Here is a 25,612-nt window from a genome sequence, read left to right as displayed (position 1 = left end):
GGTGAGGTGGGGGGAGGATCTCTCTGCTCTCCTGTTTAGTTACATCCTGCCCCTTCCCCGCTCCCCGTAGGGTCTCTGCCTAGGCTTTCAGAGCCCGTACCCAGACGTGGGTCTCTATGTGATTGTTCATCCGCTACAGGAGCCCAGATTAAAGTCCTGTTACTATCACCCCTACCCCTGCTGAACCAAAATGCCAAAAAATCCCCAAACCCTCCAAGCCTTATTCTGGCAAAGTAGACATCTCGAGGCACTCCCCCCGGCCTGCTGTAGCTTGTCTGATGCTGGTCTGCAGCTTGCCTGGCTCTGATGCACCAGGATATGCCTGACTTGGTCCCCCACTGCCTTTCCTGTAACGGCCGTTGGCAGGGCTCTGGTTTGATTAAAATGTAGAAAACTGGTTCGACCTTGGCCACGCTAGCATTATTTTCCAAATCCCGAATCAGCTCTCATTGCTTGATAAACACGAGCGTGTTTAGGATTAGAATACAGGACACCTGGCCGCTCGTCCCTCCCACTTTCCTCTGCCAGCCCCCAGCATCCTCTCCAGCACCCTTCCTCGTCCTCCTCTCTCACCCTCATGGTGCCTGGTCTCCACTAGACATCGACATAACAGATGCCACCGACTGTGCCCTGTGACGTGCCAGGGATCTCGCGTGCTTTGTCTCTCTCTAATCCATATGTGACCTCAGACGTGAAAGCTCAGCATCACTGAAAAACTTGACTGAGGTCACATCCCTCATGCCCGGTACAGCTGATTCAAGCGTCTGCCTTTCCCTACATGGCTCAGCCCTGGGCCCTGACTTATGAGTCCTCTGCAGGGGGTTACCAAATCCTACGGAGCATTTACGATTAAGAGCAAACTCCAGAACACTAAAACACTTCCCAGTGTCGGGGTGGGCGGGGAGGGATGGAGTTTCTAGTACAGGCAGCCCCGTGGAGTCAGAGCATCAACTCAGCAACCCCACCTGTATCCCCCAGCCCAACCAGACATCTCTGGAGCTGAACAGACCTTAGTAATCAAGGATTCACTTTATGAAGAAGTGAAATGATTTCCCCCCGGGGTGATGGAGCTAGGAGTGGCTCACTCCAGGCTGGGGCACTGCAGGTGTGCAGGTGGGGCCTGCCTACCTCTGCTAACCTGTCCTCACCCCAGCCCCAGGTGATCAAGCCCGCAGGGCGGCTGGCCCTGCCAGGCCCGCTGTTTCAATCTCCTGTGTCCAGAGGGGCAGAGTGACTGCTGGAGATTCCGGAAGAACCCTATCCACTCCGTGTGTCTTTGTTTAGAATTGTAAAAGCCTCTCTCCCCCACTGGGGCTTAGAGCTAACGGATCCTCAGGGTCCCTTTAAGGAGGTTGAGACTAGGGTTTGAAAGGAAGATGGTTCTTCGGGTTCCCCTCCAACATCCAACTCCCAAATTCCTGTGATTCGTTGATGACATCAGGACCATGAATAATCGGCCTGGCCCCGAGCCAGGATGGGCTGGGCTGCTTCCATGGGGGAAATTCCTCCCCCCCTTTATGAAAAGAGGCCCGCCCCAGCTTGGCTCCTGCGGGGCCCAGTGTCCACTGGGCATCCTCCTGCCGCAGCAAAGCCCGCCCACCCAGGGCCAGCGACCCCACCCCCTGCCTTGAAATTTAAAGGAGGCCGGTGCCCTGCAGGGAGAGCCAGCCACGGTCCTGCAGAGCCTGGCGCCGAAGACAACGCCTCTGGAGGAGGGAGAAGGCTTGGGCGCACGGTAGGTTGGACTCTGTGCCTCTCTGTCCCTGGCTCCTCTTCTCTCTCTTAAAAGTCTTTATGAGCCACTGAAGGAATGTCGGCCCGAGGGGGCTGACTCCGTCACTCAGGCCAAAAGTGGGGTTCGCTAGAATCCATGTCTGGAGGGAGGTTTCTTTTTGAATGTGCATCCTACAGGGATGGGCTGAAGCGTTCGAGGGGACAGCAGCGGTCAGGGCAAGAGAGAGGGCACTAGGGTTGTGTCTCCTGAAGCAGAAATCTCTGCTCGCACAGGGGAAAGTGAAAAGGGTGATCCATACCCGCTCTGAGTAGACGGTGGGCCCGGCTCATCACTCACGGGCAAGAGAAGGGAGACAGGCTGATGGGGTCAGAGGCCAGAGGGTCCCGGGGGCATGAGCCCACAGGGAAACTGAGGCAGGGCTGGGCAGAGAGCGACTTGCCCACGGAGGATTCACTGGGTGGGAAGTGCTGGGTGAGAGGAAGGGGGAAACCGTCAGAGCGAAGCCTCCGGTCTCCTTCCGAGGCCGGGTTTTGTCCTCTGGCTTTTTGCCCAGGATGGGAGGGGAGGGCTCTTTGAGGACTCTTCCAATTACAGAGTCTTCTCTTCCCCAAGCTCTCTACAGGAACTGTATTGGGCATTCTAGGCTTTCACTGTTATTATGTTGATTTTCTTTACCTCCCAGAGAGGGAGGGAGGGAGGGAAGGAAGGCACTCTAAGGTAACTGATGACACGCTCAAGCCCAAAGCCGTGTGGTGGCGGTGACTGATGTGGACGGCAGTGGTGGCCTCCCGCAGCTGGTGCATGACAGAGAAAACATTATGTGTGTGTGCGTGTGCATGTGTGTGCAAGCCCATGAAGAAATTCTGAAATACAGCCGCTAAGTGGAGTTTCCTCAGAAGGGCTTCCTAGCAAGTCTTGCCTGGGGGCAGAAGACGTCCCAGGATCTGGGCTCTGACTGCTCCAGAATCAATAGATGACAGTCAGAGGAGCTGCCGGCTAAGTGCTTCCTGTGAGAGCAAAGCCAGACCTGGCGCCAGCAGAGACGGCGCAAATAACCGAAATAGGAAGAGCTCCATCCTACCCATCAACTGATCGCACCTAAAACATTCTCAGAGACACCAGCCTGCAAGCGCCGGCTCTTGGCATGAGCAAGCGAGAGCTTGCTCTCCGCCCGAATGGTCCAGGCTCTTTGCGGATGCTCGGTTTATTTTATAAACCATTAGATCAGATTCTCCCAGTGAGGCTGCTCTCTGTGGCTTCTGCACTGGCCTGGGACAGTTCCTGCTTCTGGAGGAACAGAAATGGTCCCATGATGAGTTTTCGCTTGTGGGGGCAGGACCTGGGGACCTGGGGACCTAGCGTGTTGGTGAGCAGAGCTGGTGATCAGTAGATTTCAAACGAATGCAAAGAGCAACCCAGCCAGATCCCTGGCGGTGTGACGTGAAGCTGTCATCACCACGAAAGGCTTTTTGTGAGTGAGTGGCCAGGACCACAGGCCATCTGGGAAGTCCCTGCCCAGGTGGGGCCTGTCTCTACTTCACCTCCAGGTCTTCTGGTCCCGCCTGGGGTTTTACAGCAGCGTGAGGGGCCTTGGGCTAGACCGTCGTTTGAGAGGAGCACAGTTGGCTTTAAACTTCCAAAGCTTCCAGAGGGAGGGTAGGCTGTCTTGGATCAGAGGCCGAGGGGACAGCATGGCTCATGGAATGAATAGCAAGCAGGCTTGCTGTGTGTGCTAAATCACTTCAGTCGTGTCTGGCTCTTTGGAACCCCACTGACTGTAGCCTGCCAGGCTCCTCTGTCGATGGGAGTCTCCAGGCAAGAATACTGGCATGGATTGCCATGCCCTCCTCCAGGGAATCTTCCCCACCCAGGGATCGAACCAGCATCTCTTATGTCTCCTGTGTTGGCAGGTAGGTTCTTTACTGCTAGCGCCACCTGGGAAGCCCAATAGTAGGCTTAGTTCCAGTCAAAACTCAAAATCTATATGCTTCTCTGAATACTGAATATCTGGGGGAGGGAGGAGGGAACATTTGTGTCTTGAGTTGAAGTGTTCAGTTTCAAAGGCTCCCAGGCATGTGCAGTCTCAGAATAAAATCTGTATTCCCTATGAGTGACTTTCTGCCTTGTTCTGATAGGATGGTCAGAGTGGACGGTGAGTGACCGGAATACTCTGTTCATTCCTTCTTTGGCTGTTCTCTGTGCACAGAGAAAAACTGTGTCCCTAGTTTCAGACAGTAAAACTCATCCTAGCCAACCAGCTCACAAAACCAAGGGCTGGGTCTCCAGTGGAGCCAGATTAAAAGGTGAGGAGGATCCAGACTCACAGAAAGCTCGAGCTAGGAAGAATCTTCTGAACCATCTGCCCTAGTCCAGCCCTCAAGTCCAGGCACACGGTCTCCTGCTATTCGCCTGAGCGTCTACTTACATATTAAGGAGAGCACACTTTCTCAGTCATACTTGTGCATTTTACATTCCACTTTCCCACCTGCGAAAAAGACTTCTATAGAAGGGCATAGAGGGATAGATGAACAGACCTCTTGATCGCCTGAAAGTTGAAACTTAGTACAAAGGGAAAAGGAACTGGGTGCTGGGCCCACAGCAGGCATTTTATAAACAGTTTTGAAGGTACAAGCCAGGCAAGTTCTGGTTTTGATCATGATTCTCCAGAAAATGATAGCAGCAGTTCTTCCTGGGGAACTGGTACAACTGGGGGGTCTTTAGCAGCTGCCCACACCATCCATGCCAACAGCCATGATCTGGAGGGTGAATCTTGGCCACAAGTCCAGCTGAGCTGCACAGGACACTACACGGTACTCCACAGTGGCTTGGAGAGGTTTGTTTGGGACTTGACCTCTAAGACCTGATTCCACTTGGAGACGCTGAAAGCCTACTTCAGTATCAGACTAAACCCAGATACTGGGAAGCCTTGGCATTGAGATCCTTTTTTGCTTATTGAAAGTAAAAATGAAGTCGCTCTTTTGAAGTCACAACACAAAAGAATTGTGTCCAACTCTTTTCAACCCCATGGACTGTAGCCTGCTAGGCTCCTCCATCCATGGGATTTTCCAGGCAAGAATACTGGATGGGTTGCCATTTCCTTCTCCAGGGGATCTTCTGGACCCAGGGATCAAACCCGGGTCTCCCTCATTGTAGGCAGACGCTTTACTGTCTGAGCCACCAGGGAAGTCTTATTCTGCTTATTACATGGCCATAAATATTGCTTTAACTGCAGTTCAGTTCAGTTCAGTTGCTTAGTCTTGTCCCACTCTTTGCGACCCCAGGAACCATAGCACGCCAGGCCTCCCTGTCTATCACCAACTCCTGGAGTCCACCCAAACCCATGTCCATCGAGTCGGTGATGCCATCCAGCCATCTCATCTTCTGTCATCCCCTTCTCCTCCTGCCCTCAATCTTTCCCAGCATCAGGGTCTTTTCAAATGAGTCAGCTGTTTGCATCAGGTGGCCAAAGTATTGGAGTTTCAGCTAGACATTAGGGAATCCAAGGTGACCTTCTCCTCCGAGGCGCCTACATCCTTAGAACTCTTGGGCTTTTCAAGCCACACTTCCTTATAGGGACGGCCTCCTAGGGGCGCCCTCCTCGAAGGGAGAGCCTGGGGTGTGTGATTCACACTCCTTTGCACAAGGAAAGGTATTTGTGCTGAAAGTTAAGGGGCTCTGGCTGCTAGCTGCTGTGGGACCCCAAACAATGGTCCCATTTTAGGGTTTTGTCAGTGACACCCCTCCAGAGCTTGGCTCGCTCCCCCTTTGGTTTGATAAACAGACTGCATAGCATCCATTCCAGAAAGCTGACCAACCCCTACCTCGTCAAGAGTGAGCTCCATCCCCTCCTTCACATCCCAGTAGGACCCCTTCTTCCTCTGCCCGCACACCTCCGCCTCCGCACAGCACAGAGCTGGTGGCACCGAGCTAGGGTTGGCTAGCTATTTGTCTGTTCCCTCCCGAGGCTACGAGGTTTTTATAATTGTATTTATTTATTTTATTTTTGGTTGCGCTGGGTCTTGGTTGCCTCACGTGGGCTTTCTCTAGTTGCAGTAAGCAAGAGCTCCTCCTGGTTGCAGGGCATGGGTTCTCACTGTGGTGGCTTCTCTTGTTGTGGAGCACGGGCTCCAGGGCACGCAGGCACCAGCAGTTGCAGCTCACGGGCTCCAGAGCACGGGCTCCAGAGCACGGGCTCAGTAGTTGTGCCCCAGGGGCTTAGTTGCTCCGGGGCTTGTGGGATCTTAGTTTCTGGACCAGGGATCAAACTTCACGTCCCCTGCGTTGGCAGGTGGATTCTTATCCACTGGGCCACCAGGGAAGTCCTAGGCTCCGAGATGTTGAGGATGGAGCTTCTGTGTCTTTATACCGCAGATTCGTGCCTGGGGCATTGTTGGCGCTCTTGCTTGGTGGTGCTACAGAGTAAGTCATCGCCTATGAATTCAGGAAGGAGTAGACCAGAGAGCCGGAGCTTCCAGTTGCAGCGGATGGGATGAGAGATCTGATGGATACCAGGAGGACTGCCCCCAAGCCCTCTGGTTAGAGATCTTTGCAGGGGCAGTTCCTTAAAGGTGTGGGGAGAGGGCTTGGTAGGAAGCGAAACCCAGCAACCGACTAGGAATAATCTGAAACAGAAAGCCCACCAGCCTCTGGCCTTTGCTGGCTACTCACAGGTCATCCTATTGACAGGAAAGAGGAACTTGCTTTATTTGGCAGCAAGAGCCTAGGCCTGCCACACGAGCTGGGGGGAAAGAGGGGGCTTTGGCTTTATTTTCTGAGAAGCTCTGGTTTCCTCCTTTTTCTTGCCTCATGTCTCTGGTTCTTAAACAAACGCGTGGTCCGCATCAAACAGCCCTTATCAGCATGGAGGGCCTGACCTCCCAGCTGCCTTGGCTGTGAAGCCCAGCTTCCTCTGAGAGTTCTGAATAGCCCTGGAGTGTGTGGCGCAAATAGGCCTGGGAAAGGCAAACAAAAAAAAGATTGAAAATAAGATAAAAGACACTACCCTGTGATCCAGGAAGTACAGGCTCCTGTTAATACTGATCCGTGCGTACAGATGAAGGGCAGGAAACTTGGTTTCAGTCATCAAGAATCTGGGTATAGGTCATTGCAAGATGTTCAGATGATCTAGGCAGCGGGATTTGGTATTAACACTTGAACTCGATGGTGACCCCATAGAACTTGGCTTCCTTTCGAGTCCATGTTCTGGGGAGAGGCTTTAAACTTTGGCTCTCCTTCTAAGGGCACTCCTAGCAGTAAGTACAGTTAACTGCGCTGTGCACCAGCTGTTCAAAGGGGCTTTACCTGCTTCTCTCCTAATTGCCAGCACTGTCCAGCTGGTGGGAAGGACTGGACCGCTGGAAAACCGGGAACACACACAGCCGGTAAGGGGAGGTTGGAGGGACTACTCTCCTTGCATTCCCATTGCCACCCCTCTCCATCAACAACTCTGAGCACATTCAGAACCGTCATCCAGCATCAGGACCCAGTAAGAGTCATGGAAAGAGCGACTGGGAGGTTTTCTATAGAGCTGGTTGTCCTGAGGCCCAACGCCTCCCTTTAGACGTGTTGCGTGAGAGGGGGGTTCATTACACGTTTTTTGAAGTCCGATTCTCTCATCCATAAACAAAAGATAATATTGACTTAAATGATTTAGTGGATGCCTGACAAGCGTTAGCACTCCAGGACCTGATGAGTAAATGGCATTCATCCAGATGCATTTCTCAAAACTGAGCTATCACGTCACTTTCACGTGAGTCTCATAAAAGGCGGACAGATTCCGAGTAGGGTGATACGATGAACGTCTCCGATCATCTTTTCCTGATTCAAGTGTGTTGAAATCTGGAGGGAAGACTGCAGAATTACTGAGTGATGGCGTATTTCATTACTTGTGGTGATGTTTGCTTTAGGGCGTGGAGGGAACACCAGAAACCGCCTCACTGTAGAACAAGACTGTCTCTTAGATTAACATGCGGTTGCAGGTTTGCTGAGATTCAGACTCAGGGATCGTATCTCCTTGCCCTGACTCACGGGGTGAGCTTTGCCAGCTGCACTTTGCATTTTCTTCACAAGGATCTAAGTTTCTCTTGCTTTTACCAGAGGAGGAGGCAGGATGGGCTTTTTTCCCCCCAGATCCACAACTGCACTCCCTGAGTCCCTCCAGATAAGCAGGGTTACCTGGCAGAGGGTGGAGAAGTTCGGTGACGACAATGCTCAGGATAGATTGTTTTGAGTAGGCCAATGTCGTATAAAACTTAGACACAGGTCATGTGCCAATGGGGGCTTCCCAGCTGGCGCTAGTGGTAAAGAATCCACCTGCCAAGGCAAGAAACATGAAACATGGGTTAGATCCCTGAGTCGTGAAGATCCCCTGGAGGAGAGCATGGCAACCCACTCCAGCAATCTTGCCTGAAGAAATCCATGGACAGAGGAGCCTGGTGGGCTACAGTGCATGGGGTCACAGAGTCAGACACCACTGAAATGGCTTAGCACATATGTAGACATGTACCTGTATTTTAAAGATGCTTTGCAGAGAATTCCATCCTGAGTAATGAAGTGGAGATGTGGGAGTGGGTGGGAGGTGCCAGGAGAGGGCTTTATTCTACTTACCTCATTGGAACTGATCCAGTTAGATAAGAAAGACTCCTCTCTTGTTCCTTAGGTATAAAGAATTCTGTTCAGAAAGAGGGAAAATAAGCTTTAGCACACAGGAAATTACCTTTAAAATTGTTTTTTAATTGGCGTATAGTGGATTTACAATGTTGTGTTTGTTATAGTTAGAACTATAACATGGTTATACTGGTTCAGTTATACATACCTTCGTTCTTTTTCAGATTCTTTTCTCATATAGGTTATTATAGAATATTGAGTAGAGTTCCCTATGCTTTACCGTAGGTCCTTATTAGTTATCTATTTTATGTATAGTAGTGGGTATATGCTAATCCCAAGCTCCCAATTTATACCCCTCCACCTCCCATGTCCCTTTTGGTAAAGAAGTTGGCTTTCAACATCTGCGAGTGCATTTCTATATTATAAATAAGTTCATTTATATAATTAAAACAATTAGATTCCACATATGAGTGATATCATATGATACCAGTCTTTGACTTCACTTTGTATACAATCTCTGGGAAAGAGCTAAGAATTGCTTCTGTGATGGCAGTTTTGGAAAATGGTTTCTCTCCTGAGAACATAAACTCTAAAAAAATGTGTTAGTCTCTCAGTCGTGTCTGACTCTTTGGGAGAAGGAAAGAGCTACAGCCCACCAGGCTCCTCTGTCCGTGGGATTCTCCAGGCAAGAATACTGGAGTAGGTTGCCATTTCCTTCTCTACGGATCTTCCCAACTCCGGGGTCGAACCTGGGTCTCCCACATTGCAGGTGGATTCTTTAGCATCTGAGCCAGCAGGGAGGCCCTATAAAAAGGAGACCCATGTAGGAGGAAGATGGGAATACAGCCGTTACCCATAGAGCTGACGGCTCCAGCCCTGGGCTCTGACGCTGGCGCAGACAAGTGCACTTTTCTGCGGGAGTTCAGCCCCGATTTCCAAAGCCTGCCTCCTCCTCCCATCTCACCACATCTCTTGTCCTGACTCAGTGATGGGTCTTTGCCGCTTCAGGGAGTTCGACCATCTCTTTTCTAATCTGCTGGCATCCGTCCGGGGCAGAGTGGTTGGGTGGGGGGAGGGAAGGCAATGTTTGTCTTAAAGCTGTGAGTCATTTCGGAGTATTGGTGTTCTTGGAGACTGACTTTCTCTTACTCAGATTTCCAGAGAGAGAGGCTTTGCGAAGTAATAACAAACCAAGGCTCCTCTTTGCCAAAGATTAAGTGAGCAAGCCTTGCACGCTTGCAAAAATTCAATAGCCGTATCAACTGAACTTTATCTTTCCGTTGTAATTTCCATGGTCCTCCAGCTGGCTCAGTGTTTCTGCTTTGTTTTTGCTGCCAAGAGTAGAAGCAGCTTTAACATCCCAGCAAATGTACTGTTTGTGCCTAGAAGCATAGAACTTGATTGGTTGGTCCCAGATCTTTACCGTAGGTCACGTTATGGGATGTGGTTGAGTGTTTACATGAAAGCTCTCATCCCCATGCGTTAAGTGTTTCACAGATCACAGAGCACGTGCACACTCAGAACAGCAGAAATCACAAGACATCAGCCCTGGAGGAAGCCTTGAGAGTCTAGCCCACTTGGTTTTGCATCCCTGGGAGCAGATTTGATGTCTCAAAACAAAGATGATTTTTGGAAAGGTAGCACATTACTTTTTTTTTTTTTTTTTTTTGGCCAATGGCAAACAGCGTGTGAATCTTAGTTCCCCTACCAGGGATCAAACCCATGCCCCCTGCAGGGGAAGCCCAGAATCCTAAACATTGGACCCCCAGGGAAGTGCCAGCAACATTCCTTTTGATACAGTCAAACCATATGCGAAGGAGAGTGCTTTTCCCGAGGGCAGGCCTTTCGGGAGCAGGTGGTGGGAATGGGTCATGTGGCGGGCAGTGAGAGACCCTGCGGACAGCCCTCCACTGCACCACCCCTCCAGGCCCTTCCCCCGACTGTCCTGCTGCGGTTCCCATGGCCTCGCCCCAGCCAGACTCCAGGGCCAATCAATCAGCACTCCCCCTGCCACCACTGCAGAAAGGAGTCCTGCGCTTCTGGCTGGCGAGATCAGTTTCCCAGCCACAAAGGCACCTTTGGCTCCTGGAGACCAGCCCTCCTCCCTGGTGACCAGACCATTGTTCTCCTCCGGAGCAGTCATCACTCACAGCTATTCAGAGGCCAGAGAACAGAGTCACTTTGTCTCTGCAGCCAAGCAGGGCCCTGCATGTCTTCTACGCAGATGGGGGAGCGGGAGGAGGGGGCACCCTGGAGGCAGTGATTGCAGGCTGGTCCTCCACAAGGATGCCCGTGGGCACAGCCTGTGAATCCAGGCCACGCTTTGCTCCCCAAGTGTCCTGATGTTTCTAACCTGCACAGATTCTGTCAACTTGCCGAGCTCTGTGTCTCCAGAGGTCTGTCTGCGGAGCCGTTTGAAAATCTGCAAAAATTGACTTTATGGGCCAAGGTGGGCCTGCCAGGGCTGGGGCCTTGGGACCTTGGGGACCGGCGGTCTTAGAATCATTCCATACATGCCCGACCCCCTCAGTGATGCTGCTGGTGACTCAGGGATTCTAGTCCCACAAAAGCCAGCCATCCCCATCCTTGTGGTTTTCTTTTTCTTGTCTTTCCTCCCTCCCTCCTTTCCTTCCTTGCTCTTTTTTTTTTTTTTTTGATGTGGATCATTTTTAAGGTCTTTACTGAATTGGTCACAATATGTTTTGGCTTTTCGGCTATGAGGCATGTGGGATCTTAGTTCCCCAACCAGGGATCGAACTCGTACCTCTGGCATTGTAAGGCAAAATCTTAACCACTGGATCCCCAGGGAAGTCCTTTCTTTTCTCTTTTAGTTCTTTGATTCTGGGAAACTATTAAATACAGTGAAAGAAAAGGAACACACCAAAAAGATGACAAGTTTTGGATTTACAAAATGAGCCTACAAGAGGTTTCTTGTGCTTTATTTCTCAAATCTCCCCTCCTACCAGTCTCACATGGGCACTGGGCACCTCTCCCTTTGGTGGGAACTTGTGGTCTAGGGTTGAGGTCCACAACTCCCCAGGGTCCCGAGTGCTTCCTGAATTTCTGGGGTCACTCGCTCTTTGTCCAGACGCTGCGCCGACCTCTGCATCTCCCTCCCCACAAAGGCAACACCAGGACTTGCTTTGCCGCCTTGCCTCGCTCCCTTGCTGACTGTAGGCAGGATGACTCATTTCTTTGTCATCCTCTCGCCCTACTCGGCCTGTCCAGCTGTTCCCATCGCTTCTGTGCAGCAAGGATGGAACGTCACATGGTTTGCGTGAGGCTCTTTGGCACTGGGTCAGCTCCAGGCCTCGAAAGGCCAGAAGAAGCAGAGGAAGATAAGGACTGACAGAAGAGAGACAGGCTCCAACTGTCCCAGAGCAGAAGACAAAAATACGCCCCTTCTGCTGAGTCTTCAGTTGCAACAAGGTCTGAGGTGCTGCAGCTGTTGGATCATTTTACCCTCAGCCCTAAGTGCATCCCTCCCCCTATCGGCCCCCTCCCCTGCCCCAGGGGGCCCCCTCCCCCCATCTGTCCAATGAATGCAAAGGTCTTAATGCTCCACTTGTCACTTTGCAACTTTCCAGCATCCAGACTTCTGCTCCATGTAGGGCCCATTCATATGCCCCTTGAATGTGCTCCATTCAAGGAGGACCTTGAATTCTTGAAATGGCACAGTCACTTGATGACGGGCATCCAGAGAAAAGACAAGCCCCCCGTCTGAGGGGAACGAACTTGCTGGAAGTCCTGGATGATTGTCAGACAAGAGGAAGAGAAGCCAGGTTCCCCAGTCGCGGGCTGGTTCATTGCTTCGTTCAGAATTTCTGCCAAGAGCCCTGGGCAGGCAGACCTCTCCCCATCCCAAGGCTTGGCTGAGATAATAAAGCTGGGACACCTACAAATATGTGAAACATGATTAACAGCAGGAAGAGAGAGGGGGAATGTGTTTATAAAGAGCTATTTTTAAAGATTCAAAGTACCGGGATAATTGGGGAAATTTTGAGAAAGGGGAAATTGGAGGACTGCTGAGCACCAAATTCAGGGGTGATGTCCTGTGATCTGAAGACTCCCCACTCCGGGTCCTGTTCAGATGCCCTCAACCCCTAGGTCTTCCTTCTGAAGCTGCCTGGAACCAGCACATGCCAGCAGGCTTCATGCTCTGGGTGAGAAAAAAGTCCCACCCCACCCCCCAGCCCCTGCAGAACACCCTGCCCTGCCCGGGAAGGGCCTCCCCTGGGGGCAGGCCAAACTGGAACAAAGACCCAGATCCTGGCTTCTATTTCTTGCGTGGAGCGGGAGGGGTGTGCTGGTTGGCAAGATGCCCACTGAGCCCGAGGAATCTTCCCGGATGGTCCCATCCCCCTCCTCCTCCCACAGCTCCATGCGCGCCTTGCCTGTCACCAGGGGCCCCAGAAGGTCACTGGGGCACAGATCGGCTCCCACCAGCCTCCTGCTCCTTGTTTTCTCATCCTTGCTCTGAAGGGGGCTTGTGGCCATGTGAGAGGACAGCCTCTCTAACAGCAAAGGAGACCGAGCCAGCGCCGCGGTCAAAGTCCTGGGCGCCCCGAACCAAGCGGGCCCTTCGGATGCTTGGGATGAAGGGGGTGGGAGGGATAGGAGCAGAGTTGTTGTGACTGAGGGGAAATGAGTCAAGGGAAGAAGAAGAGCCCTGGTTTAATCCTTGCTGACAAGGGAGCGAGTGAGGCTGCCAGACCACAAAATAATACCCCAACCGACTAACCCACGGTGAGCAGCTGAGGGCCGGAGCCCTAGCTAGGACCAGGCACACGGAACCAGGGACGTGGGGCCAGGAGGATTTGCGTCCGAACACCCAAACCAGATCCTGTCCCTCCGCTCTGCAAAACTGCACTTCACACGGCCTGAATATTAAAGAAGGCCGGCTTCCCGACGGAGCACAGAGGTGGTGGTGGAGGAGACTTCCCTTGGTTGGACAAGGAGATGTGAAGTCCTCCGGGACTGGGCTCAGGCCATCTGAGGAGAGCTGGCTCTGAGATGTGCCAGCCCCAGATCTCCTATGATTTCCTCTAAAACAGTCAGAGAGCGGGCATTGCTGTGGGCCCATCTAGTCAACCCCAGGGCAAGCGCTTCCTTCAAGGGAAACTGGGCTGCAGCCAGTGCTAAGAGGTGGTGTCAGCCTTCAGCCCACAGAGACATCTGAACAAAGCCATCTTCCGGCAGCCTGTGCCCATCGCTGCATGCGTGGATAAGCAAGATGGTCCATTTACTCAGGGGAATATTATCCAGCCTTAAAAACGAAGGAAAGTCTGTCCCACGTTACAGCACGGATGGACCTGCGCTCATCATGCCCAGTGAAACGTCAGACACAAAAGGACAAATACAGTATAAGCCCACTTACATGAGGCGCCTGGAGTAGTCAGACTCACGGGAAGAGTAGCTAGGACGGCAGTCGCCAAGGGGAGCAGGGATTGAGGGTTTTCGGGGTACAGAGCTTCAGCCTGGGAAGATGAACGCTTGGAGTCGGATGGTGGTGATGGTTGCCATCACAACAATGTGAGTGAACTTCATGGCACTGAACTTACACTCAGAAGCAGTTCAAATGGAAAATATCTGTGTTCCGTGTATTTAACCACAGATATATATATATGAGAACAAAAATACCATCTCCCAGACGCTGGCCGCGGCCTCTCCTGCCCTGGGAGCCAATGCTGGGAGGACCGACTGGCTTCTGAACTCTGCTGCCCGCTTGGACCTCTCACGTCTCACGCTTATTTCCCCCTCCTCTTCCAGAATTGGAGGGCCGCTCGGAGGAAATGACAAACGCAATGAAGACACAGTTCCTGTGCCTGCTGCTCTGTGGAGCCGTCTTCACGTGGCCCAGCCAGGTAGGTGTGCATTCGTGTCTGTGCTGGGACACAGCGGGACACACTCCCCTCGGTGGACGAGGCTTGAGATCCAGGCTTCCGGCGGGAACCCTGCGCATCATTCTGACTTGAGTAAGCTCCGCCATTCAGTGGCTTCTTTGGAGCTGTTTTTAAAGGATTTGTTTGAATGAATCCATGAAGTGTTTTTTTTACGAGTTTTTCTGGCTGCGCTGGGTCTTTGTTGCTGCACTGGGGCTTTCTCCAGTTCTGGAGAGCGGAGGCTGCTCTTGTTGCCGTGCACGGGCATCTCACGGCGATGGTGTCTCTTGTTGTGGAGCGTGGGCTCTAGGCGCACTGGCTTCAGTAGGTGCAACACAGGCACTTGTAAGTTGTGGGTCTTGGGCCCTAGGGCACGCAGCCTTCAGGACCTGTGGCTCCCGGGCTCTAGAGCACGGGCTCAGTAGCAACAGTGCATGTGCTTGGCTGCCCCACGGCACGAGGGATCTTCCCAGACCAGGGATTGAACCTGCATTGGCAGGATTCTTATCCACTGCGCCACCGGGGAAGTCAGAATCTGTGAAGTTTTTATAAAAGTGCAGGCTCTGTGAGCAAGCTGCCCGTGTATTGCTTACCATCTAGTTAGGATGTGCTCTCCGAAGATCCCCAGGAGCTAACAGCATCATTCAGGCCAAGCCCGTGATTCAGGCCAAGTGAGCAATGGATTTTAGAGCAGGATTTTAGATTTTAGATTTTAGAGCAAATTTCACAGCAGGATTTTAGAGACGGGAGAGTGTGGATGGTTACACGGGGGAGATGGGGTAAAGGCACACACCCCCACTAACCCACAGGTGGCTATTTTCATCTACAACTAATTCAAATGAAATGAAACCTAAATTCACTTCAGTTACATGACATATGAGTGCTCAGTTGTCACGTGTGACCAGCGGCTGCCGTGTTACACGGCACGGGTATTAAACCTTTCACCACTGAGAAAGTCCTGGACAGGACTAGGCTAGGAAGGGAAGAAGGATCAGAGGGGAAGACAGGTGTGCACATTGCCCCTGGGCCAGGCACCTGAGAGGGATGCTCTGGACAGGTGGGTTGGGGGCCGTCTTCTGGTTTGACCACCTTTATTCTTCAGACACGTGCATGTGCTGACCCTCTGCCCCTGCTTTCTTTGCAGGAAACCTACAGACGACTCAGGAGAGGCGCCAGATCATACAGAGGTGAGATGTCGCTGGGATGGAGGGCGGTCCACAGAGGCAGGGTCAGAGTCAGGGTGCCTGAGGCTCCAGCGGGGATTTTCTTCCACGTGACCTGCTTACTCAAGCTCCATGAAAGTCAGAGTCTGCAGAGATGCCTGTGTCTTCTCTTATCACTCACACAGGAACAGGTGTGCTGGCAAGGTGTCAGGATGTCAGAGAGTCACACAATGCTGGGAGCCCAGTGGCCCAAAGACCAGTTACACAGACGAGAATGGAGCCCAGAAAGCCTGAGTGACCTGCCCAGGGTCACACAGCCACCAGGCCACAGGGTCCTCCAGGACCTTTCCTTGGGCTGTGATCCCCTTCCCCCTGGACTCCACGCAGCATCTCTGTGCCTCCGTTGCTTCGGTTGGTAATTCAGAGACGACCAACCTGGGTTTCTTTATTTCATGGCAGTGCTCTGGGAAGACCTTCTCTGTAAGGCCGTGTCTAGATTTGAGACTAAAAACGCACGCACCATTCCCACTAGGATCCCAAGAATAAAAGATGCTTAGGCCCAAGTGTCTTGAACCTGATACGAAGAACTGCAGGTCCCAAATCCCCCCTCCCCACTCAGGACCTACTTCCTTTGAGTCTGGAAGGCTCTGCAACACCCGTTATGGTGGAAGCTTCCCCAGAGTGAGTCAAGGCTTAACTCTCACTGCCTTTGCCGTCAGACAGCTCGGCCTTTCCTGCCTGCGTATCTTGGCGCCTGCATATCTTACCCCTGAAAGAACAGCAGTACCTCTGACCCATGAGTCCATGTCACTTCTTCAATCTGCTAAAAGTTATAGATTTTTTTGAGCTGGCATTCTGATTTGCAAACAGAGAGAGAAAAAGGGAACACCTATTAATGGGACTCTTTCAACTATTTCCATTATACCAGAAATACTAATGGAAGTAACACATTTTCTGCATAGACTAAAATGTCACTTTTCTTTGTTTGGGGCCAGAATTGCATCATCTCAGTAATGATAATACTCGTGTGAATCAAACGTTCTTATAGGCAATTGCATACATGTGCCTCTTTTTTGATGAATTAAAATGAAAAATTAGAGTATTACTTAATAAATGTGTCTTGATAAATAAATTCTTTCAAAATAAGGTCCCATCAGAGGAAAAACAAGAGGTCTTTCTGACTGGTTTTTCCCAAGTGGGTTTCACGTTTCAGTGAAACTAACATAAGGAGACAATAGAAATACACCATTATATTTTATTAATTATTTCAAGAAAATAACTGATTTCATGGGAAATTAAATGTAAAGGTCACATAGTCATATGGAAAATAATATTAGCACATCCCCCTAATAAGCTGGATTTGAAAGTTGTTTTTTTTTTTTTTAATTTTAAATGAAAGGGGTCTTTGGTGACAAAATATGGGATGTTTGTTGTCTTCTGCTGAGAGCAAGGAAGGAATAAAGGATGGATTTTCCTGAGAGTGAGCAGGACGGAAGAGGGGAGGAGTCAGTGTGGGGTGAGTGGGGCCCTAAAGAGGCTGGCCTGTCTGTTGTTACAGTGACCTGCAGAGATGAAAAAACGCAGATGACGTACCTCCAACACGAGTCCTGGCTGCGACCCCTGCTTAGGGGCAACCAAGTGGAGCACTGTAGGTGCAACGGTGGCCGGGCCCAGTGCCATTCGGTGCCCGTCAGAAGTGAGTGTCCATGGTCCCCAGCCTGCCCAACCCTCTAACAGGGCCTCAGTTTGCTCATCTGTAATATGGGAGAACAGTCATATAGACTGAGGGGTCAGCTGTGAGGAGTCAATGAGTTTGATTTTTGGAAAGTGTTCAGAATTGCGCCTACGGGGAGGGTGCCTTCTTCAACTTTGACCCACGTATTCTTGGGGTGCCTGGAAAGTAATTTGGGGTCCCCTTGCTTTTACTTGGCAGGTTGCAGTGAACCTTGGTGTTTTAATGGGGGGACGTGTCAGCAGGCCCTCTATTCTTCAGACTTCGTCTGCCAGTGCCCGGAAGGGTTCATGGGGAAGCTCTGTGAAATAGGTGAGTGGCGGGCGGGTGTCTATGAGATGAGGACCTACCAGGGGAAATCCTACCTGCAAAACGATCGAGAAAGAAGAGCAAAGTGTGGTGTGATGAGGGATGGGATCACCTGAGGGTGGTCAGAGCCCTGGAATCGAGTCTGGAGCCTGGCGCTGCCTCTGCGGGGATGACAGAGGCATCACTGAGCGCCCCCCCGCCCCCCACGGAAACTAAATGAAAAAGGAGGGACTCACATGGGCTGTGTCACGTGTCCCGCTTCCCATCAGATACTACTGCCACGTGCTATAAGGACCAGGGTGTCGCCTACAGAGGCACGTGGAGCACGGCAGAGAGCGGGGCTGAGTGCGCCAGCTGGAACAGCAGCGGCCTGGCCATGAAGCCGTACAGCGGGCGCAGGCCCGACGCCGTCAGGCTCGGCCTTGGGAACCACAACTACTGCAGGTGAGACAGCCGCCTCCCCCCCAGGAGGGTTTCCTCTGGTGAGAAGCTGGGGCAGTCACACAAAGACCTGTGCCAGGGTTTCCAGAGGAGCAGAACCCACAGGAGGCACACATACACAGAAACACAGTTGCTAAGTCGTGTCCGACTCTTGTGACCCCTTGGACTGTAGCCCACCAGGCTCCTCTGTCCCCATGGGATTCTTCAGGGAAGAATATTGGAGTGGGCTGCCGTTTCCTCTCCAGAAAGATATATCTATATATATAGATATAGATACATATACACCTAGAGATAACAATATTTCTATCTACATAAAGAGATTCATTTTAAGGAATTGGCCCTCATGACCGTGGGGCTGGCAGGTCTGGAATCCATAGGCAGCCCCCTCCCCAAGCTGGAAACTCAGACCCAACTTGACGCTGCAATGTGAGACAGAATTTCTCAGCTTCTGCTCTTAATATGCCTTCAGCTGATTGGATGAAGTCAGCCGACCATATACATGAACCGCGTCGACAAATCCCTTCCCAGCACCACCAAGGCTGGCGTTTGATCGAATGACTGGGTGCAATAGCCTAGCCAAGTTAGCACATAAAGCTCATCATCACGGTCCACCCCTTGTCAACGTGGCAGCCACATGCTTCTCTGTAAACCATGTTTAATCTCCCCATAAAGGCGATTACAAGGTCATACCTCCACCCAACACGATCCGACTCTCCTATGTACAACAAACAGAAATAACTCTCTCCCCAGAAGAAGGTGAAAAGTCCTTGGACTGGGAAACAGGCTTAACTGTTCCCTTCCCCTGGCCTTCCCGGCTGATTTTTCAGAAACCCGGACCAAGACTCAAAGCCCTGGTGCTACGTCTTCAAGGCAGGGAAATACATCTCTGAGTTCTGCAGCACTCCAGCCTGCACTAAGGGTAAGCGCAGCTTCCCCAGGGCCCCCATGGCCTCACGGAGTCCCAGGGGGGCGGGGTGGGGAAGGGAGATCTAGGGAGACCTGGAGGACAAGGCTGATGGTCCTTCTGCAGATGAGGAGACAAAGGAGTGAACTGGTCAGTCACTTTGGCATCAGAGGAAGGAAGTCAAGAGGCTTAGGTCCTCATCAGGCTTGGCCTCTAACTAGCTGTTTGACCTGGAGCCACTCTCTGCACCCTGCTGACCCTCAGTTTCCTCGTGGACAGAGAAGATGGGGCTCTACCGGTGGTTTCCAGTCCTTTTGAGAATGTGCGCAAGTTCTCTCTTTTTTGATTAATTGGCCTGTTTCTCAAGATCTCTCTCTGTCTCTGAAGACTTTTAATGTGAGAAAATTTCCCAGATTTAAAAAGTACTCAGCTACGAAAAGGCACCATGAGTTCAGTGGTGCTTTCCCAAATAATGATGCTATTTAATCACAGTAGTGTAAAAATATGTTTCAAAGTTCTAAATATATATGTATAAAAATGCACATTCAGGCTACAAGTGACGCTGATAGACTTATGAATTTGAGAGCTCTTGAGAGTAACTCCAATCCTGGAGAAGGGAAGAGCTACCCACTCCAGTATTCTTGCCTGGAGGATCCCTGTGGACAGAGGAGCCTGGTGGGCTACAGTCTATGGGGTCGCACAGAGTCGGACACGACTGAGTGACTGAGCAGAGCACAGCACAGTGTAACTCTAAAGCATCCTGCCCACCCCCTGGATCTGGTGTAAACTGGGACTCACCGGTACTGATGATCTCAAAGGCCCCTTCGCATTAGGTTACCGGTGCATGCTAGTGTACTGTGTCAGTTTCAAATGGGGAGAAAAGAGGGCAAAGTGGGGGCAAATATGCAGCATTTGAAGGTTCATACTCTTGCTTCCCTTCCAAGTCCAATAAATCCTTCAAGGCCCTGGCAGACAAAATCCGAGAAAACTGAGCCTGCACACGTGTCCCCCCCCAGAAGACCCCAAGTGGACAGCAGCCTGTCAAGAAGAAACAAGGAAACCCCTAACAGCCTTCCAAGCAGCTCTAATCAGTCCCCACTAGCTGAACTGGGCAGCCTTTCCTGAACCTGAAGATTCCTCAGGGTCTCCCTTAACACAGCCCAGTGATGGGGGGGCTGGCACCAGATGGAACCGCTGACCACCCTGAGCGGAAGCATTTGAAGGAGAGCAAAGGGCGGGGTGGGCGGGCTGCCTGCAGCCCCAGGCTTCAGGCCCTGCTGCAAACCCCACTCGCTGCTCGGGCACTTCAGCGGCTGTGTTTCAGTTTGGATTTCCTGCATTCCAGTTGCAGAAGAAGATGGGGACTGCTACACTGGAAACGGGCTGGCATACCGCGGCACCCGCAGCCGCACCAAGTCTGGGTTCTCCTGCCTCCCGTGGAATTCCGTGTTCCTAACGAGCAAGATTTACACCGCCTGGAAGAGCAACGCGCGGGCCCTGGGCCTGGGGAAGCACAATCACTGCAGGTGCGCCTCGGGGGCGTGTCCGCGCGGAGGGCGGGGCGGGGCCGCGAGAAAGTCACGTGGGTGGGAGGGACCCATATCCCAAGTTAAGAGGGGCTGCCCTCACCTGCTCCATCCTCCCGAGGCACATCTGGGAGCACATCGCAGCACAACTGGGAGATGAGAACAAAATGCAGAAGATAGGAATGATTTCCTAGGTGGCGGTGGGGGATCTATGGCAGAGCCCAGCCCAGGACTCAGGGTCGTCCCCCTCGCTCCCTGCCCCCAAGTTGGGCCGCCTTCCCCTCTTCTCTGGCTTGTGATGTGATTAAAAACCGTCCCTCCTCACGCCTAGGAATCCCGATGGGGATGCCCAGCCTTGGTGCCACGTGTGGAAGGACCGTCAGCTTACCTGGGAGTACTGTGATGTGCCCCAGTGCGGTAAGGCCGGCTCCCTTCACCCAGCATTACTCTTGCCCGTGTCCTCCGCCACCTCGCACATCTGGGAAGCTGTCTGGTTCAGGCTACGCAGTGGCCAGCTTTTCAGGAAGGCCGGACCTGGGTGGGGAGGGGCTTGCCCGGCTGGAGCCGTGGTGGATGGCGATGCTGTTGGACAGGTGATGGGAGGGGCAGGAGAGAAGGAAAGGACGCAGCCACTTCTCACGGATGGCATCAGGCTCCCGGCTGCTCTCTGGAGATGCCTTGTTAGTAGTGATGGCGGCCAGGATGCGAGGAGGAGAGAAGCAGAGGCTCCGTCCCTCTGTACAGACGCTGCAGAAGCACAGCCGTGGGTGGAAACCCGGGTTCCCAGACCAGACACTGGGCTGGGGCTCGGGGACCTTGCCCAGGCCCGCAGGTCTGAGACCGCGCTCTGTCCTCCCCTCTGCAGTCACCTGTGGCCTGAGACAGTACAAGCGGCCCCAGTTCCGCATCAAAGGAGGCCTCTTCGCCGACATCACCTCCCACCCCTGGCAGGCCGCCATCTTCGTCAAGAACAGACGGTCCCCGGGACAGCGGTTTCTGTGTGGGGGGATCCTGATCAGCTCCTGCTGGGTGCTGTCAGCCGCCCACTGCTTCCAGGAGAGGTAGGGATGCGCACCCAGCCGGCTTGCCTTCCCGCTAAGGCCTCGGACCAGGCCCGATACAGAAGAGCATCCTCACACCTGTTTCTCCATCAGGTACCCGCCTCACCATCTCAAGGTGGTCCTGGGCAGGACGTACCGGCTGGTCCCTGGAGAGGAGGAGCAGATGTTTGAAGTAGAAAAATACATCGTCCACAAGGAATTTGATGATGACACTTACGACAATGATATTGGTAAGATGTCCCCCTCTCCCTGGCTCCAGTTAGACCCCCCAGCCCCACCCTGCCCTCCTTGTCCTCCCAGGCCCCAGGCCCCTCCTTCCTCTCCCTGGAAATCCCCACTCTTTTCCTCAATCCCCCTCTCCTAGCGCTGCTGCACCTGAAATCGAACTCGCTGACCTGCGCCCAGGAGAGCGGGTCGGTCCGCACCATCTGCCTCCCAGATGCCAGCCTGCAGCTGCCCGACTGGACGGAGTGCGAGCTGTCCGGCTATGGGAAACACGAGGCCTGTGAGTGGGAGGAAGTCGCCGTCCCATCCTGTCTGGGGGCAGCGTGGGGGGCGGGTGCTGACCAGAGAGAGGAAAGAGCGGTCCTGAGAGTGTCCAGTCCAGCTCCAGGGCAGGCTCAGCCGCTATGATAGTCTGGGCAAGTTCCTGCCAAGCGAAGCCCCACCATCCACCTTCCCAGCTGATGGCCCGGTCAGTCAAGAGAGAGGTCTGAGTGGCAGGAGAGCTTTAAGGGCTGAAGATTTCAAGGAGGTTTTGATAAGATAAGGAGTGAGCTTAGTTAAGGGTGCGGTTCCTGGACTCTGCCTGCCACCCAGTAGCCCTCACCCTGCACCTGGTGAGCCCTGTGATCCAGGCATGCATTTTTCATTTCATGTTGCTCCAAGCCTCAGTTTCCTCATTGGTAAGAAATGAATAGATTGTATGAGGCTTAAATGAGATATTAGATTAAACCAGTGGTTCTCAGCTAGGGTGCTCTTGCCCGCTAGGCAACATGTGGCAATGTCAGTTATTGTGACGACTCAGGATGGAGGTTTATACCCACATTTAGTGAGTAGAAGCCAGTGGAGCTTCCTAGTGGCTCAGGTCGTAAAGAATCCGCCTGCATTGCAGAAGACCCTGGTTTGATCCCTGGGTCTGGAAGATCCCCTGGAGAAGGGCATGGCAGCCCACTCCAATATTCTTGCCTGGAGAATCCCATGGACAGAGGAGCGTGGTGGCTATAGTCCATAGGGTCGCAAAGAGTCAGACATGACTGAGGGGTTAAGCACGCACGCACACAAAAGCCAGGGATGCTGGCAGACATCTTCAATACACAGTGCAGCCCCCTGCAAAAACAGTTATCTGGCCCCAAATGTCATTCATGCTGCTCTTGAGAAACCCTGGGTGAAACCCTATGAAAATTCCCATTTCTGTAGGTCAAAAGGGTTAATATATTGGCAATTTCATAGGATTCGACTTAATACACGTAAAAGATTAATCAGTGTTAGCTATCATCACAAAGTTCAGCTTTCTCCTTCCAAAAGGTTTCTAAATAACTTTCCGTAAAGCCACAAGCTGTCTTCCCTGCTCTCTTTCAGCTTCTCCTTTCTTTTCCGAGCGGCTGAAGGAGGCTCACGTCAGGTTGTACCCATCTAGCCGCTGCACTTCCCGGCACTTGTTTAACAGGACCGTCACCAACAACATGCTGTGTGCCGGAGACACACGGAGCGGCGGGGACCACACAAACCTGCACGATGCCTGCCAGGTGAGCGCGGGCAGCTCTCCTCCCTGAGCCTCCCCCATCCAAGGGCAAAAGTGTTCCTCAGCCAACTGGTTCTTAACCAAGAAAAAAAAGTTATAGCCAGAAAGCAGTGATTCATCTGGGGCAGGGGATGGGATCTAGATGAGAGCCTCAGAGAATAAAGCAACTGGAGCCAAGGTCAAAGTCACCCAAACTGAAGACATCTAAACGGCAATAAATTTCCCCAGTGTCTGCACCGGAACCCCCGCCTGGTACAGGATTTCCTGTAAGCCCAGGCAATTAAACAACTATCAAAGTGATGGATAAAGCCACACAAGTTAAGACAGCTTTGGTTTCTGTGGGTGCTGGGGAATCGGGGTCTCTTGGGTAGCGTGGGAGGAACGGCAGCTTCCTGGAAATAGGAAAGAGATGATCTGTGAGAAAGAAATCTTAGGAGCTCGCATTCAGCCCTCTGATGAGGCTTCCCCCTGGTAACCATTACAGGGTCTCTGGGTTGGCATCCCCATCAGAGCTGGTACGTACTTATATTTCATGATAATTCTGAGTGTAAGACATAGACTAGTGTAAGGTAGGACCTAATGGAGCAAAGGAACCCTCAATTCAAGGCTGTTTTCACGTCCACTGTGCTCTGGGCTCTCACTGAGGCTGGGGGACGCGGGTGTGGCTGGAGGCAGTGGGGCTGGGCACTCCCACTGAGGACCATGTTCTGATGCTGGGATCACACCCACATCTCCCCCTCTTGCCTCCGTGACAGCCTTTGGTCTCTTTTTGAAAGGTTTTCTCAGACACCTCCACCACCTAGCTCAACAGTCATAAATGGTTGTCTGCAAAGTGAAACCATGATCTATCAGCTAGCGCCAAGTTAAAAACAAGTCATTTCAATTCAATAAGACAATAACAGCTAACAATTGCCAAGAGTTCTACTAAATGCCCTACATTGTTCTCAGGAGCTTTTCAAGCTTTTCCAGTTAATTCCCATAACCTCATAAGGGAAGTACTATGATTTCTGTTTTAGATTATTATTATTTAGTATCATTCAGGTAAGAATACTGAAGCCCAGTTGCCTAGGCCGCACAGCTAGTGGTGGCTTTACCCCCCGGTGGGGACCAGGTATGGCTAATGGTTAAAGAATTTGCCTGCCAGTGCAGCAGACACACGAGACCTGGGCTCGATCCCTGGGTTGGGAAGGTCCCCTGGAGAAAGAAATGGTAACCCACTCCAGTATTCTTGCCTGGAAAAAGCCCATGGACAGAGGAGCCTGGCAGGCTGCAGTCCATGGGATTGCAGAGAGTCGGACTCGACTGAACACTTGTCAGCAATGTTGTCCACTTTACGACAAAACTACAGCCTAATCCTCTAATGGTCCAAGACTGGGGAGGAAAAATTTCCCTCCCTGAAACTGAGCACGTTGAAGGATACATATCAGTGCCACAGATTAGCGGTATGTAGAATACGTATCAGCGCTACATTCACCTAACATCCCCCCACAGAGTCTGCATTTTTGCACACAGCTGACCTCTTCTCCCTTCTGCAGGGTGACTCGGGTGGCCCCTTGGTGTGTATGAAGGACAACCACATGACCTTGGTCGGCATCATCAGCTGGGGCCTGGGCTGCGGGCAGAAGGACATCCCGGGCGTGTACACCAAGGTGACTAACTACCTGGACTGGATTCGAGACAACATGCGACTGTGATCAGGGACACCCTGTTTCCCTACATCACAGAGACCCCGCTTCTCCCACCTCTGAAGACTTACTGCGGCAGGGGCTTCTTCACACAGCGGAAGGTGGGGGGAGGATGTAGTTTCACAGGTACTTTTCCATTCTGGAAGTTTTCAGGGCTTAAGGGCTGAACTGTACTGTCAGACAAGAAGATGGACAAACGCCAGTCCCTCGTGGAAAACCACTCCCCAGGGCGGAAGCCCGCTTCCTCCTCTATGCACACGAGCATCTTTGGAAAGGGGACCACAAAGATGAAAGCATGTCTCAGTAGGCAAAGATAACTCGAGCCTTCAGGAAAGAAGGGTTAGATGTATTCTACTAGAAATAGAATGTCTATTTATAGTCCCAAGGAAGCCCAGCAGGAACCTCCTACCAAGGGATGGGCTGGCTGGCCAGATCACCTTCCTCGACTCCAGCCCTTAAGTGCTGGGCTTTCCTTTTTGCAGCTCTTGGAGGGAATCCTGTTGTGTACAGTGTAATTCTTTTTCTTTATAGGTTTCGCGATAGAACCAGGAGACACGTATCATTTTAGTAACTGACAAACTAGGCTCTCGCATATTTATATCAGTTCATTTTTGTTTGTACTCTGTTGCCACTACCTGTATGATACTGTACTGGAATAATAAATTCTGATATATTTTTCACATATTTTCCCCAATCAGAGTGGACTCTTTCTGTTACACTCAGTACCCTCACAGCTTTTATTCCTTACTCGCGTCCACATTCTTTCAATCGTTGGGAATATTTCCTTTCATTGGCTTCCTAGGTGGTGCTAGTGGTAAGAACCC

At 52.0% G+C, this 25,612-nt stretch overlaps 1 protein-coding gene across 1 annotated transcript; it reads left to right on the top strand.

Moving 5' to 3' along the window:
* The first annotated feature begins 1,656 nt into the window (after positions 1 to 1,656).
* Positions 1,657 to 25,472, top strand: PLAT (plasminogen activator, tissue type). Its single transcript, XM_012106011.3, has 14 exons — positions 1,657 to 1,735; positions 14,111 to 14,205; positions 15,368 to 15,410; positions 16,945 to 17,082; positions 17,320 to 17,430; positions 17,697 to 17,871; positions 18,696 to 18,787; positions 20,118 to 20,298; positions 20,630 to 20,715; positions 21,164 to 21,359; positions 21,453 to 21,589; positions 21,724 to 21,864; positions 22,941 to 23,107; positions 24,639 to 25,472. The coding sequence occupies exons 2-14, from the start codon at positions 14,134 to 14,136 to the stop codon at positions 24,795 to 24,797; spliced, it is 1,698 nt and encodes a 565-aa protein (XP_011961401.3). The 5' UTR covers positions 1,657 to 1,735; positions 14,111 to 14,133; the 3' UTR covers positions 24,798 to 25,472.
* The last annotated feature ends 140 nt before the right edge of the window (positions 25,473 to 25,612 follow it).

Source organism: Ovis aries, chromosome 26 (genome assembly GCF_016772045.2).
Source record: "Ovis aries strain OAR_USU_Benz2616 breed Rambouillet chromosome 26, ARS-UI_Ramb_v3.0, whole genome shotgun sequence".
In the NCBI taxonomy this organism is placed as follows: domain Eukaryota; kingdom Metazoa; phylum Chordata; class Mammalia; order Artiodactyla; family Bovidae; genus Ovis; species Ovis aries.
The sequence above is the reverse complement of the archived record's forward strand: the minus strand, read 5'-3'. Positions and strand labels throughout refer to the sequence as shown.